The sequence below is a fragment of the Pseudopodoces humilis genome, chromosome 8 (assembly GCF_049639895.1).
Source record: "Pseudopodoces humilis isolate 2021_Gansu_Grassland_sample_001 chromosome 8, ASM4963989v1, whole genome shotgun sequence".
In the NCBI taxonomy this organism is placed as follows: Eukaryota; Metazoa; Chordata; class Aves; order Passeriformes; family Paridae; genus Pseudopodoces; species Pseudopodoces humilis.
The window spans coordinates 1971813-1990038 of NC_142207.1; the positions used below are offsets into that span (position 1 = coordinate 1971813).

The window sequence follows — 18226 nt, forward strand, 5'->3', positions numbered from 1 at the left end:
AGAGTTGGGCACAACAATGGAGAGGACACAGCCTGAAGCTGCACCAGGGCAGGGTCAGCTGGGACATCAGGAAGGATTTCCTCATGGAAAGGGCTGCCAAGCACTGCTGAGGTTACACTCAGCGCTCTGCTCTGACGAGGTGAGGGTGGGTCACAGCCTGGACTCTGATTTTAGCCATTCCAACCCAAACAATTCCATGATTCCAAGCACAAGTGGGAGCTGCTGCAGCCCCGTCCCCACTTACCTTGCTATACTGCTGATGGCACTGCTGGGAGTTACCTTTGGCACTCTGTCCATGCTGGCAGCAACTGTGGCAAGTTTTAAGGCTGTTGGCGAGGGCGCTGAAGTCCGTGTATTGATATGAACATTGACTGGAGACACAACACTGACGTTGTTGAGGTGCACCGCGCTGGGCAGGCAGGAATTGTTCATGGGGAGAGGCTGAGGGCTGCTCGTGCACAAGGCTGGGATTAAGTGGTTTGTGGTGCTGTGGCCAACTGTCCTTACGAGCTGTACAGTTGAGATCCCTGGGCTGGATGATAAAGCCATGTTGGTGGAGTACAAAGTTCTGGAGGTTCCTGTTACGCAGAATAAACGGTGGGTGTTAAAAAGGTGACATTTCTCAGATGAAAAGCCAAAGATTAACCTCAAAAGCAATGCTTTGAGTGTGTAAGTCATTAATGTCCATACTTTACAGACTCACAAAATGGAAAAACTCAGCAGTGGAAACATGGCACACTCCCCTTGATGCCTTAGGATTTAGCTTTTATATTTTTCAGATCCTGTACTGCTTTAGTGTGCAACTCTAAAACACCATGGCCTGTCAGCTGCTGTTCTCCTGTTGCACTCTGACAAAATTCCTCTAGACCTGAAACTCAAGGACACCTCACTGCCTCAGGGCCCAGAAAGTATAAACAAAGTGAGCTGGGGGGGAGCAAACTGGGGGTGTATGACTTCATTACCTGAAACTGTAATTGGAGGATTAACCCCTGACATGGAAATGGACCAAACTTACCTGAAAAACTCGTGACCATTGTCCATTTTGGGTGAAGCCCCTCGGAGGCTCCTGACTGCCCAGGGTGAATCTATTGAAGGCCTTTAATAAATACCCACTGAATTCTCTTTAATCTTGTCCAGCCTCTGTTCCAGACATCATCATGTGCCTGATCTTCCACCCTCGAAGCACAGCCCTCTCGGGTATGAACTCAGAGAATTACACAGATCTCTCTCTCTCTCTCTACCCTGGAACTGCTCCAGTTTATTGATTTTATTCAGTCGTGTTTTTTCTCCCTCTATTCATTTCATATTATCATTAACCGAGCCTGGCAGAAGGTCTATAAAACTAATCACATCATTAACTGCTAAAACAACAAATTACTTTAAAAGCCTCTTCTTTGTCTTGGCAGCCCAAATCCCATTTGCCCCTTGGCATCGTGGATATGGCACCAGCACAAGCAGCACCACAGGAGGGCTGGGAAGGGGCACTGAGTGCCCATGGCTGCACCTTCTGGGACAAATTCTAAATGCAGTGAAACCTGAGGCTTACAGTGATGTCAGAAGAACTGCCAGTAAAGGTTGGTTAGTACATTTTTGGCTGAACATACAAGTGAGGTAACAACCAAATAATGAATCAACTTTTCCATTTCCCTCTCAAAGCAGGTAAATGCTTTAAGCAGTTAATTTATTCTTTCATTATACACTCCCACTGGTTTTAAAATGCTGCCATTTAGACTCTTGATCAGAAGAGATTATTAGAAGACTACCAAAGGAAAAGCAAACAATGCTCTTCCAAGGTAAAGAGCACTCGGTGGTTTTCTATCCATTTAAACAACATCTATTGGACAAGCTCTCAGGCACAGGGTGGGATTCTTGGGGCTGTCCTGTACAGGACAAGGAGTTTGATTCTGATCATCCCTGTGGGTCCCTTCCAACTCAAGATATTCCATGATTCAAACCACTGCTGCAAGGTACTTTAGGGAAGAATATTTAAAACGATCGCAACTAAGAGACTTGATTTTTTTTGTTGTTATTATTTACTAATATTTTAATAAGATCAGTTGATAATGAAGAGCAGCTGATACTCTCAGCTCACTCCAGAGCAAGGAGTGCTCACCTGAAGGCTGGACAACACCGTTGATATTGTTGTGGCTGGTGTTCTGCTCCTTGGTTCCCTCGCTGCGCCCAGGGGCCGGGGCACTGACCACTGCAGAGGCAGCAAACTGGGCACTGGCTGAATCCAGGGTTTTGGACATACAGTCAGAGGTGCTGGAGCCCTGCAAGAAGAGGAGAAGGTGATTCTCAATCACCCAAGTACAAATTGAAATATGCCTTACCATTGTTCCAGTGCACAAGCAAAGCAAATAAATAAATACAGCTTCTACATGTGACCTAATGCACCACAACACTGAATATTCTGTCACCTGAGTGATGAGACGTTGGAAAACAGTGTCCAAACGAGGGTTAAACAAGTGCTGCCCAAGGCAGCCAGGTCAGTTCTCAGCACAACAAATCACTTTTGTTGTATGTTGGTCAGCCTGGAGAGGGAAAGGTTTTGGGGAGAGCTCAGAGCCCCTTGCAGGGCCTGAAGGGGCTCCAGGAGAGCTGTAGAGGGACTGGGGACAAGGGATGGAGGGACAGGACCCAGGGAATGGCTCCCACTGCCAGAGGGCAGCGATGGATGGGATATTGGGAATTGGGAATTCCTGGCTGGGAGGGTGGAGAGTCCCTGGCACAGGGCTGTGGCTGCCCCTGGATCCCTGGGAGTGTCCCAGGTCAGGCTGGACAGGGCTTGGAGCAGCCTGGGATGGTGGAAGGTGTCCCTGCCACAGAACTGGATGGGCTTTAAGATCCCTTCCAATCCAAACCACACAGGATTCCCAGTGTTTGGAGACATTTCCTCTAAGAAAACAACCATGTCTTAACCTTTTCTGTTCTGTCTCCAGGCAGCAAATGCTCTGCAGCTGAAAATCTCAGGGATGTCCAGTATTTGTGGTACCTCCATTCTGTGACTTGTGCCACAGAATAACTGCCCAGCACATTCTGGAATCCCACTCTGTTACTCCAGTTTCTACTGGAAAGATTCATCATTCTCACTGGAAAGAACATTAATTCTGCACCTTCAATTTATATTAACTAAGAAAATGACTTTGCACAGAAGCTCGAAGTGCTTTAAAGATCCAAAATTCATTTGTTTTGTTCAAATATTTTGGCATCATGTCTTAACAATTACAAAAAATGTCATCAGTATCTGCCAACACAGAATCCCTGATTAATTGAAGTAGAAAAACACTGAGGGGAAGGGACAACCAGAACAAACAATTAGATATAAAATACTCAACATAATATACACTTTCCTAGTAATTCACAACAGGTTTTATATTTTATTGGGAAGAAGCTAACAGAAAATTAAGTGCATGGAAAAACAATTTTCCCCTGCAAGGGATTCCAGAGGAAAAATGAAATTCTTTTAAAAGCCAGAATATGCAAATATGCAAAGCTCTCTTTTTCCTCTCAGAGGTATCAATTTTTAGTGCTCACTGAACATCTGTTCACAACAGAACACATTACCTCAGAAGGTAATTTTAATAAAGTCTCTTCAGAGCTCTTACAGACAGGAGGACAAAACCAGTGAAAACAGGAAGAGTTGAGAGCACACACTGATATTTTACACTGGTAACTGTGGATGCAGGTAACACATTCAGCTACAAAGTCTCTTACTCAGCTTATAAAATGCAGCCCACTTATTAAAAAAAGCCCTGAGCAAAGTGCCTACAATGTGCCACATTTGCTGGGGTGTCATATTTGGTCGATAGAGATGAGCAGCCCTGTGAACAAAAGGGTCAGGACATGCAGGGTGGGAGCAGTACCTGTGCTTTTGGATGTGTCTGTTGGGAGGAATGCTGAGACTGCTGCTTCTGCTGCAGCTGGGCCAGCTGCTGCCTCTGCATCTGCACTAACTGCTGTTGGTGTGTCTGGAACTGCTCCTCTGTGATCCCCCCTGTGACTATAGGAAAGAAAGGAGCCACAGTTACACAAAACACTCACGTGGAAAAGGCAAGAGCCCAGCTAAGGTGGGGAACAGGTGGCTGAAGATGACAAATCATGTCAAATGCATCCAGAATCTTCACAGATTATGTAAAGGAGAGGTCAAGTTGTTTGTTTGTTACATTCTTTCATGGAATCAATTTGTAACAAAAGAATTCAGAGCTTTTGTTGCTTTTAAGCCGTTTCTATCTTTGGTGGTTTTATCCCCAGTAGCTTTAGGCAAAAGCTTAAGAGAAATGATTTTCCTGGCTTTCAGGAAAGAAGCACAGCCTGAAAATCAGAGCTGAGGACAAAGTACCCTGGGCTGAGCTGGATGTCTTCTGTCCCAGTGAGCACTGGGAGAGGATTCCTGGACAACTTCCCTCCCTACAGCCCCCCTTGCTGTCCCTTTCCCAGCAGCAGTATGGACTCTGAGGAGATTTTCTCTGCCAATGATTGCTTTAGGGATGGCACAGTAAGTTGATTTTTGAGAACCAGGTTGATGCCACCCCAGTACTTTCACAGATCCAACATGTGAAAGGAATGAAGTTAGAAAAGCTGGTTTTAATATTGTCCCCCTGAAGAATTTGCACACTTGGTAAACTGAAAATACTGGCAGGGGTTTCAGATAAAACCTGCGTTGTGTGCAGTTAACCCAAGAACTGAGTTCTCTGGGGAGCAAATAAGGGGAAAATTCACTTTTCAAAGATTCCCATGAATACATTTCAACACTTTATCCTCAACTCTGTTTTTCCATGAGGTGCAGCACAGCTTCAATCCAACACCTGGATTCACAGGAATATCCTCCTATCAAGGGTCACTGAACTAACATTAAAACAGAGTTATCCATCTTGCAGGGACTGGCTCTTCCATTTACCACTTTTAGTACTCAGGGTTGTCCTGAAATTCCATTGGGAAAAAAATACCAGAATTGGGACTGTTTAATTAGAAATTAGAACTGAAACTTCTTCTTTACTGCTAAATTACTAAAGCAGGTTTCAATCATGTTAGGACAGCACTTAAAAGTCCAATTACTTAAAAATTACCCCTCAAACTCTAGCAATATTTTAATTTCCAACCTAAGTTTATTTTGCATTTGCTTTACTTTGTTCCTCTTGCAGATTCTTACCTAGAATTTAATTCCAATTTAAATCAACTCAACCTGCTACATTCCCTCCCAAAACACATGGCATTGCTGAAAGCACAGGGCCAAGAACAGCATTATGGAATATTACATATATTTCTATTTTTAAGTTCTGAGGTAACAAATCCCAGAAAATGTGCTGTGTTTTATCAAAAGCTGTTTAAGAACAAGGTAAGATTTCATGCTTTCAATCTCCTTTTCCTTCCCAGTTTATCACAGACCATAAAGTCATGGAATACTCGATTACAGGATACAGGGAAGGTAATCCAGAACTCAATATTCCCTTACTCTGCCTGGATGTGCCTGAATTTCAGGTATTTATCCAGTGGCCAGGCTGAGCTCAGCTGTTCACCTTGTTACAAACCAGCAGATGTTCATTAGCACATTAAATATAATTTATTTTTGCCAAATCAAACACCTGGGGGGTCCTGGAGAAAAAAAAAAAAGAACAAACTTTGACCGTGTCCCAAGGCAGCCTCTGAGGTCAGAGTTAAGAGCTGTGCAGGTTCAGGGGGTTTTTATTTTACCAGAGCCTGAAAAACTGCACCACAACAGTGGAAAAAAATCACTTCAGCTTTCACTTCCAGGCTCCTCTCTCCTTGGAAGGTTTGGATTATGTCACTTCTCTCAGGACCTGGAGGCTTTAACCAAAGATCAGCTTGCAAGCTGCCCCAAAAGTGGTATTGTTTCAATGCTGGGGAAAAAAATACCTCTAAAAAATAAAAGTTTGTTCCAAAAACAAAACCCTTCAGCTGGGAATAGCATCGTGTGCAGTTGTCCTTTCCCCAGGGACAGACTTTTCCTGTTTGCAGTGCTTAAAACATGAGCAAGAGAATAATTTAGCTCCAAAAATTGGTTCTTGATTCATGCACTCATTAGGTATTATGAAGAAAAGTCTAGTCAGAGACTTTTAAAATAAAAAACAAATAAATCTATCTGTACAATGCATTTGTGGAAATATCATAGTTGCTTTACTAATACAGGGAGAAGTATAAAACAGAAGTAATTTTAAATATTCTTGTGCACCAAAAATCAAAGGAACTCTCCAGTTCTATCTAAAATAAAATAATAAAAAGAAAAATAATCAGTTTAAGTACTGCCACCATTTCCTCTGGAGGGAATAGCAAATCAGCTGTAAAATTAACAGATTTCAACAACCACTTCCCAAAGAGAATGACTTCAATAAATGTAGTGACAGTGCTTGTGCTCATTTAATGCACAACCAGACTCTGACCAGCCCTTTCAAAATTTATTCCCTATTTGCTAGTGAGAAAATCCAACAGCAGTGCCTCTTCTGGTTCAGTTATTTGGGGAAGAATTCTGTTTTCTATTGTGTCTGATCCTGTTCCAGAACTGCAAGATCTGGCTTGTAATTTACATTTGTGACAAAAAGGGTCCTCCCCAGCCATAAATTCCATGCATAATGTACTTCAATTACTGAGGGATTTCCATTTAATTTAAATGTATTCCTCAGATGATTTCTAAAATTATACCATGAGTTGATTACTATTCCTCCAAAAAGTGGCTTCAATCCATCAGATTTGGTTTTATTCATTTTTCAGCTATTTCTTTACCAGCTCTTGGTGTTTATTGATAATCTCATCACACTGAACTGCCCCTTTCTGCCCCAGCTGGGATACCTCAGGCCTTCAAGGTCTTTCAAAAAATAATTATATAAAATATATAATGCATTTTATCTGTATGCTCCTGTGCCAATCTTTTCATGGCAGAGAACAATCTAAAGGTTACAGTGACCATAGTGAGAGGCTGGGAAAGAATTGGGCTGGAATAAATATTCTGTGCCTCTGTCAGAACAATTTCATAGCACCCAAGAATTCTAGAGATACATTACTGGAGAATAAATACCCATTCCTGCCACTTTAATAAAGATGGAACATTCCACAGCCACAGAAATCATGGAATTCAGAGTCAGTCTGTTCTATTATTTAATTATCCTGGTTTACAATACAGGATGGAGTTGGGACATGCTCAGGTACTTGCTTTTGTAGATCTCATTTGCTGTATCTCAAATTTTTCACATTTTTGGAGAACCATATAATTTTCACTCCCTTATGATTATAAAGAAGTGACAGTGTTAAAACTTGAGCCATTACAATGCCAGATCATGAAGTAAGTGAGGCAAACACTGCTCAATTTAAGCTTAAAGCAATTTTTTCATCACTGGATGCTTCCACTTTTACCATTTTCAGACCTTTCCACGCCTGCTCAGGGCACTAAGGAACTTCCTACATTTGTCTGAGTCAAAAATGAAAACTGCCAACAAAAATGAGCCACACCCACCCTCCCCAAGAAACCACCAGCTTTATTTTGTATTCATAATGAGCATTCTTCTAGCCTTAAACAAGGTTAGACCAATTAGTGCCATTAAGACTCAATTAGACCTAAACAACTCTTCATATGAGCAGAATCCCTGCTTTGAATAATATTTGAATCCAGCTCTTCAAATTCTAATAGAAGCAAAGCTGGAGGAAGCAGTGTTTGTGGGAAGTTTCTGTATGTTTTAAGAAATGTAAAATAGTCAGGCTGCAGCTGTGGTTAGCTCCACACCAGTGCTGAAGATCTCATCAGTCCAGCCACAAAGAAAACCCCCAAAATTCAGCATTTTCAATCCCAGAAGAAGCCAAATCCTTGCCTACCTGATATGCCATTCTTGCTGGTGTTCAATAAAGCTACAGATGCTGCAGAGACTCTTTTATTATTCACAGTCTGCCCTGCTTTCCTTGAGGTACATTCTTCACTATCACTGTCCTGGAGATTGAGTAGCCTGGGCTGGAAACACTGCAGTCGACATGATCTGATATTGCTTAGGATTTCAGGAAGGGACAGTCTGTTTTCACAATGTTTATTGGAAGCATTGGTCCGTGAAAAATTAGAAGAAAAGTCTAAAGTCTGGGAAGAGCTTGAAAAACTGTTCAGCATTTCCGGGTCAATCTGCCTCAAGACAGGATCATGCTCTGTGGATACTCGGTCCATGATAACCCTGATTAGAGAGGAGGAGGAAAATCATTAGGTTCATCATCTCTTTTTTTAATACTTTTAATCCTTGAAGGGGAATGAAGAATTAAAAATAACCCAACTGTACCTTCCACCCCTGCCAATCCTCCTCCTTGCAAATCCTATACATCTCCTTGGGATTGTAAGGGTTGTAAGGCAATGCCTGAACCTCAGTTTGTCCAATTCTGCCAATTCTGGGCTTTCATACAAAGAATTTGTTTGGTCCAAACGAGGCTGTGAAGAAAGAAAAGGCAATTTTATACTTTGATTAGGGCACTGCTGGTTATCATGCACAGGCTCCAGGACAGAACATGTGGTTTTATGTTGGATTAATCAATAATAGCTTCAGTAGTTAAAAAATAAACTCTAACATTTAGGCTTCAAACAGTAATGGAGAAGTTGGAGAAAACGAAAATAGAAGTTTCCAAACATCTCAACATCTTTTGGCAAAGGAATTAACTTACAGGCTAAAGGAAAAAAGAAAGGAGGATGAATTCTGAGCAAGTGGGAATTCAGCTTGGACCCTTCAGAGCCAAGCAGAAAAGGGGATGTTCCTGCAATTGTCTTTGGAGTCACCAAAGCATCAAAGCACTATGCCTATCTAAATTAAAGAAACCACCACTGAACCCAACAGCCCAGCATAACACTGGATATTCTTACAGCATAATACTGGCATCCTGCTCTTCTCCTGAAAGCACAAGGTCCATCAGGATCATTTTCTTCTTCTGCTTCTGACACTGGTGAGGGTACCTAGACCAGAAAACAACGTCATTATCCCAAGTGCCACATTTGTGTAATTGTATTTATGATAAAAGTTTGTGTTTCTATAACATGAACTAGCAAAGCACAGCACGGAAGGAAAACTCAATTTATCCGAAGCACTTTTAAATATATTCAGAGCTGGGATGAGCCAGGCTGGCCAAACACCAGCTAACAGGAATTCCTGCCTTGTGTACACTGAGATTTTACCTGTGGGAACTCATCCTCATCAGAGCTGTGGAAGTCATACTGTTTGATATCGCTCTTGCTGAGCACAGGCAAGGGCTCAGCCAGGGGCTGAGGGGTCACCACACACTCCAGCTTGGGCTTCTTCAGGTATTTCTTCTTCTGACGGACAACATCGGACACCTCCTCCTTCAGAGAGGAGTGGTGAGGATGCTGCTCAGGAAAAACAAACAGGAAATTCTAAAAACTAAAGCATGAGGAAACTTAAAGACTTCAAGAAAGGGCTGTTTGTCTTCCAAAGGTTCTGCAGGGATTTGAGACGCATCACGCAAAATTTACTGAACACATTAAACCCCAGAACTTTTCCTCTTGATTGTTTTTACAGGTATTTATTAATAATCAGAGAGCTCACAGGCCATGTCTGAGCCTGAGAGGCTCCTCACTCTGCACTACACTCAGTATTTTGTCATTGAAATTCCTCTTCCAATTATTTTCTGAGATCTCATTTTTCCCCAGCACTTTCAATTTTCTGAACTGCTCAGACATGTTCAAAAGAAACAATTTAATTTGTTTCCTGTTTCTCACAGAGCTGACACTTTTGAACAGATGTGATGGTATTTGGGTTGGCTATTTAAGATTTTTCTCACAAAAACCCTCTGCAGTGAGCAATTCCATCGATATTGAACTGTCCACTTGAACACAAATGTTATTAAACTTCAAAGCTCCCATTTGAAAAGATTCTTTCACTTGCAAAATTCTCCATTTGAAGGAGAAGCAGCAGTGCAGTTTGAAAAAATGTTTAAATTTACCCTGAATTAACACTCATCAATAACATCCTGACTGAAACTCCAGTAATGGAGCTTGGGAAGCAGAGGAGAAACATGAGGAATGCCAAAATTCCTGGAGAGCCAGGCTTTCAGGGCTTTGTATGGAATTCTGGGACCACTAGGTGTCGCAGGTGCTAAATACAAATTTCCAGAGGTCTTCAACTCTCAGCCTCAGCCCCAAGCATTTTAACTCCTAATATTTCAGGTTATTTCTTCCGAGACAGGTCTGAATTCAAAGTACATCCAAAGGGACGATGATCCCAAAGGAATGATGATCCCAGGAACAACAGACTCGTGGCAGGGGAAATAAAAAATCTTACCTTAACTTTACATTCTTGAACTTTGTGGTGGTTCCCATTGTGGAGAGATGAAGGAGTTGTGCCCAACTCTTTTTCGGGTCTGTTTAGCTTCACTTCATTGAGGATTTCACCTCCATAATCACCCAAATGGTACCTCAAAAAAAACCAGGATTAAAACTATAGGGCTGCATTTCCACTGGGAAATGTCTGAAAGACACAAACCAGTGTCTTCCAATGGCCTACACAAACCCCTTCTCTTTTAAATTCTGAAGTTTGGTATGGTGCTACAATAAATAAATGATGAGAGATGATTTCAAAGCCATTTAATGAAAATTTAAAACCTTGGGTTTTATAATCTGGAATTTTACCTTTTCTCCACAACTTCCAACGTTAAATGCAACAGCTCCCGTTTTGTTTTCTCTCTCCTCTTAATCATCTCCAAAATTGTTATGGCTCTGCTAAACTCCCTCCTTAATTTCAACATCTTCTCATAAGATGCTTCATCGTTCTTTCGGTTCTGTTGAGAGATGAAACCGATTTTTAGTCAAAAGCAAAGGCCATGAGGCACAAACTGCAAAAATAAAGTTATATAATGCTGCTGCAAACGAGGCTCATGAGGACACTCCAAAGCAGCTTTTCCTAAAGCAGATCCTACTTGGCAAACAAAAAGCCACAAAAGGCAAACAAACCCAGTTTTCAGAGTAAACTGGGAAGAACTTTTCAGCCATTTCCCCCCATGTTTCGTTCAGATTCCAGATCAACCCAGTGGAAGTTTGTCAGCACAAGGAATTCAAGCCTACAATACTTGCCCCACCTTGATTCCGCACACATGTGTACAAAGCAAAATGCTGGGGGATTACACACTCCCTGGTTCAAATCATTCCATCTAAAAATCCAGAAACTGGGAACTTGTTTCCCCTTTTCCCACAGAAAGGAAAGCTCCCAACCCAGCAAGCTGTGTGCCAGGCATTGCTCTGAGTTTCAGCTCAAGAAACGGATGGATGGTAAATTATCCTCTGCATGATGCTGGACAGGGATCCAAATTATCCCTACCAAGGGAGAGATGTAAAATTCCAAGCAGCAGAGTCTGCCAAGTCACCTTTCTGGTCTGCATCTTCTCAGTTCTCCTGCGGAAGGCCACGTAGGGGTCGTTGTTGGTGGAGCCGTCCCTCTTCTCCTGCTTGATCTGGGGGATGAGGGAGGGCCCCCGGCAGTTCTTGCGCTTCCTCACCCAGTAGTCATAGACAGCCTTGATCAGGTAATCGTCCTCATTGAGCAGCAGTTTGGCTTCCTGAAGGGTCACAAGCTGCAGGGGAACAGGGAAAAGTTGGGTTGGGGGTGAGGGGAAGGTCACCACATACACCAATTGTGCACTTTCTGGATAAACTTCATTATTTTCCAGCACCAGAGAAAAGGGATGAAAAAACCATTCACGGAAATTGAAGCCACCAATTAAAGAGTTCCCAGTTTTTCTGAACCAGCAGCATCTCTTTCATCCAATGGTCCAGAACTCCATCAATCTTTCATGGAATCTGAAAACACTTGGAAACAACTACAAGCACAGGATAGAAAGAACTTACTACAGTCTGCAGATCATGATTTGGGAATCACTTTAATCTGACTATTGTTTCCAAAACAAATAAAAAGTTTCTCGTTGGTTAACCTTTATTAATGTGTAATTCTTTGCAGCTGAATGTGGATTCCCCTAGAAGCAAATTTGCTTCTTAATTATTTCCCCTCTAAAATGTTTACTTTGTGATAGAACGGGACAATGCCCATGCCTGTTTATTCCAGCCTGAAGACACAAAGCTGTTCACTTGTTTGCTAAGTTATTTCAGTAGGTGGTAGTTTAAAGGTCATTTAAAGATAAAAATTACATCTATGTTCAGCTTTTTATATGGAAATCAGAGTCTAAATAAATGCAGAAGTATCACTAAATAGTACATTAGTTTAACAGGCTCATATCATCTTCAACCCATTCATTAAATCGGAAGAAAATAGTACCTCTAGTATTACTTAAAAAGAAGTCAGGCAGCACTTCATCTGCCCCATAATTTGAAGAATATCAAGTGAACAACTTAATTTGCACTTTTGCAATGTGTCAAACTTAAATCTTGTCCCTACTTAGGAGAAGCAAAAAAAGGAAACAACACATTTTGGAAAATGAAGGAAATCCTAAGTGTAACCATGGCTACTCTGCAAGTGTTAATTCCAGCCAGAGCAGAATAAAACCTTAGCAATCTATGGTAGAATTAGAAAAGGCATTGAACTGCTTTTTACAAAAAAGGAAAAAGTACTGCTTAGAAATAATTTTAGTTTTGTTTGTTTTTTGCTCCCCTTTTCCATTAACATATTTCTAATAAAAAATAAATCCGCTCTGCCTTGGGTACACAGCTGGGGAAGCAAAGCTGAGCCTGTGTGCTTGTGTCTGATTCCAGATGCAGAGTCCTTCTATTCCCTGCTTAAATCAGAATGCCCAAGAGGAAAGCCTGGAACCCCTCCTGGGCAGGGAAAGCATTCCCAGCAACATCCTTTAATATTCCAGGGATAAAGCATGTAAACTGGGAATTGGGAGGCAGCACTCAAACCCCACCAGCCACTTCCCAGGCTCCAAAAACCTGCAAGAGTTGCTTGTATTTACAGAGAAAAACCTGAATTCTTATAACATTTTATTTTTGAAAAGCATCTTCAAATCTTAAATCCAGCAAAGAAAGGTGAAACCACCATCAGAAGGGTGAATATTGATCATGAAAAGTGATGATCATGAAAAGAATGGCCTGAAACTGAAAGCCAAAACAGAGGTCTCTTTATCAAAGCTCCAGCAAACCCAAGTACGTGTTCAACAAGTATCATCCAATATATTCCTTATTTTCCCTTTGTTCCCATTTTCTTAGCACAGTAAGAAATCTCTGCCTTTCTGAAGTTGCTCTAAGGCAGGGAAAAATGCAATATTTTGGCCTTTCAACACAGCACTGAAAATCAGGTTAAGGAACTGAGGCAGAGCCATGGATCCCACAATGGATTTTTCATTCCCAAAATTTCTCATCTCACTGGGAAATAACACCTCAAACTTGATTTGCAAACCTGATCCCTCAGGTGTAGTTTTGGAGTAAATATTTTGGGCTGTAAGATCCTTTTCCAGACACTGCCCTCCTGGAACACCTCAGGATCTGATTTAACACTGGCACTAGGTTAATTCTGTGCTTCTAATCCCCTAAAACTAACCAATGACCAGCACAAACAAGTGAAACAAAATTTGGATTATTAAATGCTTATAGCCATTTCTACACCTACTGATCACCACAAGCTTATTCCATACCAACAGTGGTAAAACAAGCTGTGTGTTTCTAACACTTTGTGGCCAGGAATTAAAATTTAAAATCAGTCCTGCAACCCCAAAAGCTCCTTCCCCACCTCTTTTATCTGAAGTTACCAGTATTGACACAGGAGACAGGAATGTGATTTTTGTGGAACAGACACACAAACACACTTCTGTTAGGAGTAAATAAAACCAAGTACCCACCCAGAACCATCTCCTCCAGAAAGCAAAACCTCTCAGTAATTTCTTCACACCATACCTGACTAGAACTGGCTTTTTCGAGTCTGTCAACCATTATTTCAAACTGCAGTGGCTTGATTTCCATCTTCCTGTTCAGCCTGTTCAGTAGGGTCTCATCCTCAGAGTCCATATCATAATCTGGCTGTTCATTGTCCAGGTTAAAGGCTGGAACACAAGAAATTTAAATGCTGGGTTAGTAACACACTGTGGACATACATCTGCCATCAGAAATCAAAAATGATTGAGAAAATTCCAGACCAGCACTTCTCTGCCAAGAACACTTTTTTATGCTAAAAAGTTTCCCCATGTAACACACAGCAGGTAGAAGCTGCTTGTCTCCAACTTCCAATATAAAAAGAGTCCAAGAAGTTTCATTTTAAGTGACTTGAAGGGGTGATAGGCACAGAAACTTTAATGTATCTCTGCAAAACAAGAGCAAAGATGATAGTACTGATATAATACAGCTCCTTCAGAATATCATGGTAAAAATAATAACTAAGACCATTTTCAATCAAATTCCAGACTTGGAAAAAAAGCATTTATACTCAAGTACCAATGTAATTTCTATTGCCTATTTTTAAACAGTACACCAAACCTAAAGTGTTAAAATATTTATCAGACTAAACCTTTTCCTGTTTTATGTAACTGTAGAAATCCTACACCAATCCTATGGGAATTGTTTTTCTCTAAAACCACCTCAGCTGTGGATGCAGAGCCTGACAATATCTTCAGGCTCTCCAAATAGTCAGTTCTTAACTTCTCAGCAAAGCTCATGTCTTTATTACTAATTGTGCTAATTAGTTTCCATACTTGACAAAGTTCCTGGTCCTACTAAAAGCAGAAGGAAGTTCTCACCCAGATAACACAGCAGAAATGAAATTTTACAAGAAATATGAGTAAATTGCATATGAACTGTTAATAGAAACATTAATTGTACACCTAATAAAACCCTGAAGGGGGTGACACACCAGGTACAACACTCCCAGTAATTCAATCAGCACTGGAATAACAGCAGTTAATAGGCCTGATGAAATATATTCTATTCTTAATAGACAAACAGCACTATCTTATCTCCGTGCTCTTAACTTGCGGCTATGCCAAATGCTAATTAAAAAAACTCCTGCTACTGAGCTGCCCTGTGTGCTTTGAGAGCTCCTTAAAACAAAAACTTGAAAAACCAGGAGCAGAAGAAAGCCACCAAAAAAGAAGTCTTTAAAACAAATCACAGTATTTTTCCTCCCACAGGCAGGTGGTAAGCAGTGCCCTTCCACATCTCAGCCCTGCCCAAGACCATTCTCTCTGTGATCCAATGCAATAAATTAGTTAAACCTCTACCAGTATTTATCTATTTATTTATTCAAGCACAGAAACTCAACCAGATGCAGCTGGGAAGGGCTAAAAAGCAGCTCCTCAGCATCTTCAGCTCAAGCTGGTACCTCTCAGAGGAGACACTGCCCCAATTCTGACAACAGCACTTGGCCAGAAGAGCTCTCTGACCTGCCACACACTGTAACAATTTATTTGAGGAGATATTAATAACAGGCTGTAACCATGTGTCAAGAACTGCTAGCAATATTAATTCAGTAACACAAGTTGCATGGCAAGTTTATTTAAGACACTGTCACTGGGCATGTGACCAAGAGCTCTCCAACAATTAACTGTGTATGAGACTTAAACTGCAGCTTTCAACATCAGCTCTGCCTCTCCAGCAGATCACAGCTCACATGTTGACTGAAAACCATTCCAGTCCACAAAAATCTTGTTTGCTCTCACAGTCGGTGTCACATCAGAAAATATGTCAACCTATTGCTTGTCAGTAGATAATTCAATAATCCCCTCTGGACAAAATGTTTCCAGCCAGTTTTTCCAAGCCAGAGCATCAGTGAACAGGACGATCTGTGACAGAGAAGATGTGATACTGTTCACCTGTAAACTGTAAGCGGTGCCAGTAAACTTCCCTTCATTTCCACAGTGGGAAAAGAAGAGTCTCTAAAAGGTCTTGAAGTACCCACCTTCCAGAATAAGATCAGGATCAAGTGAGAGGCAGCCAGGAGATGACGAGACAAGCAAAAAGAAAACCCAACCATTCCATCAAGAAGTATCTTAAAACACCAATCACCCTCAGGACCACACTGGATATCAGTGATGGGTGTCCAGGAGGGAAGGCAGGTTACTCCCAGCACCAAGAGTGGCCCCATGGTGCACCTCAGCTGGAAGCAGGGGGTCCCTTCCCTCTCTCTGCTCACTATTTTGATAAATATTCAAGATGATAAAAGGCATCCAACAGGTTCTTGCCAGGATCCCCACACATCAAACAAATCCAGTCTCATTTTCTTAAACAAACCCCCATCATTCCTTTGAGAACAGCAGGAGCCCTTGTCACACATCCCACTTTTCATGCTTTTCTGCCTTCAGCAATGTTCTATTTGTTGTGAGCTGTATTTATCAGTGCAGAGGGGGTTTGCATGGGGGTGCAGGTTAATGACACTGAAGGGATGAAGCAGAGCCTGTTTCAGTGCAGACAGGATGGCCACAAACCCTCAGCAGCCTGGGGAGGTGTGAGGGCCTCAGGAAATGCAAGGCTACCACTTCTCTGGAGTTCATCAACCTAAAGCTGGCTTGTCCCATGGAAGTGTCCTCCTCCCCGATGTTCAATGACCCTCCTCAAAACACACTTTCAGCAACATCCTTAATTACCAGTTTTCTTCTTTCCCCAAGCACTGAGGAACTGAAATTGTTCTAGAAAAGGCCATTTTTCACCCTGGAGCTGGCCTGGTGGCAGCTCTCTGGCATCCAAAGCCATCACAAGACCCAGGTGTTTATGTGCCATGGATGGAATCATCCATCACTCCCTGTTCCTGCCTCTGCCACGGCAGCTGGGTGAGCTGCTGGAGAACCAGCCCCATGTTCCAGTCCACAGGGACAGCTCCTGCTAAATCCTGGGACATTCTTCTGACTCAGGATAAATCCAGTCTTTCTCTTCCAGAACATCTGCATTACTACAGGGCACTGTCAGACAGGCCCCAGTGATCCCACCTGGAAAGTTTCTCCAGGAATGCTCAGGACTCTCTGGTTTGCTGCTGCAGACACAACATCCCAGCTCCCACCCTCTGCCACTCCACCCACCCCCAGCAGTACCTGCCAGAAGGATTTGCCTTCTTGTTCACTTGAGCTCCCCTAGGAACTGGGTTTATACCAATTCACACAAATGCAATTTGTTTCTCAGGGAAGTTACACTGAACTGGGTTTAACTAAGCTAAATGAAATGAGTTAATTTAGTTAACTAAATAAAGGCTGTGGTTCCACACTCATTGAAGCTGCCACAGGCAGGAGTTCCCACTGAACCCAGTGCTTCCAGTGCCTTCCCTCCCCAGCAAACCACAGCCCTGTCACCCTTTTGTGCCAACAGCAACAACCAGGCCTGAGTCAAGGCAGCAAACTGATAAATACGGAGGGTCACCCAACCAAAAAATGAAAGAAACTTTCGGCCAAAAAGTTCCTTTTAACGATTCCTGGAGTCCATTCTCCACTTAATGAACACTGTTCCATCGTTCCTGTGAGGGGACACTTGTCTTCCATCCCCTAAGCTCTAATTTAGGTCCAAGTTCACCAACTTCATCTCTTTGCTAATTATCAATAATTTAAAATGCATTTCCATGTTATTAAAGCTACAAATATTTTTGGGAAATTATGCAGCATGGTGGAATAATTAGAATAGTTCAAGTTTTTTTCTTTGCATTCAGCTCCACATCACCTGTGTTGGTGCCACTGAGGTTGAGTAACACCTGGAGCCTTGTTTATTCACAAATTCCAGGCTTTACAAAGAAATTAACTTTTCTCTGCTTGGAACCAGTGATCTAAATAAATTAATGTAAAAATTATTAAAATTTCAGGCTACCAGAATCTCAGTAAAACATAATTTGCCAGAAATAACCACCAGTAAGTATGGCTTATAGTATGTGTCCTCCTGGCATTCTCCATCAGTTTACATAACTTCCCTGGTCAAAGTATTGTTGCTGTTTGTGCTTTAAGCATTGAAAGAGAATTTCTAAGCAGCTTATGTAGCATAAAGCTGCCTTTTGTCACACCTACTCCATCCAGAATATGTGGGAAAAATTATCTTGGAGCAGTATCTGGTATTTATCTTCAGCTCAAATACCTTCTGTAATTCTGTCCAGAAAGACTGTGAGGCTCAACAAGACAAAGAAAATTTTGGCATAATATATTTAACATTTTTAGACATGTTTATTAACAGTATTCACAGTGTTTCTGGCAGTGTCCAACAAAGAACAGAATAAAATACACTCCTCCATCAGCAGCTTGGTTTCAGTTCATTCAGACTGCCTTGTTTCCAAATTTGTTTCTTCTATTAAGGAAAGAAACAATTCCTTTTAGTTGATTTTTCCCTCATCAC

At 41.7% G+C, this 18226-nt stretch overlaps 1 protein-coding gene across 2 annotated transcripts in view; it reads right to left on the reverse strand.

Moving 5' to 3' along the window:
- EPC2 (enhancer of polycomb 2) overlaps positions 1–18226 on the reverse strand; it is a 35329-nt gene that overhangs the window by 2307 nt on the left and 14796 nt on the right. The window contains exons 3-13 of one of the 2 annotated variants that reach the window (XM_014249624.2): positions 13832–13977; positions 11353–11559; positions 10622–10770; positions 10275–10407; positions 9152–9367; positions 8843–8932; positions 8271–8416; positions 7825–8168; positions 3867–4003; positions 2114–2273; positions 245–578 (exon numbers count right to left, since the gene is read on the reverse strand). In XM_014249624.2, the coding sequence (XP_014105099.1) occupies positions 245–578; positions 2114–2273; positions 3867–4003; positions 7825–8168; positions 8271–8416; positions 8843–8932; positions 9152–9367; positions 10275–10407; positions 10622–10770; positions 11353–11559; positions 13832–13977 (2062 nt within the window). The remainder of the gene's footprint in view (positions 1–244; positions 579–2113; positions 2274–3866; positions 4004–7824; positions 8169–8270; positions 8417–8842; positions 8933–9151; positions 9368–10274; positions 10408–10621; positions 10771–11352; positions 11560–13831; positions 13978–18226) is intronic. The other variant, XM_005519588.3, reaches the window with a different exon arrangement.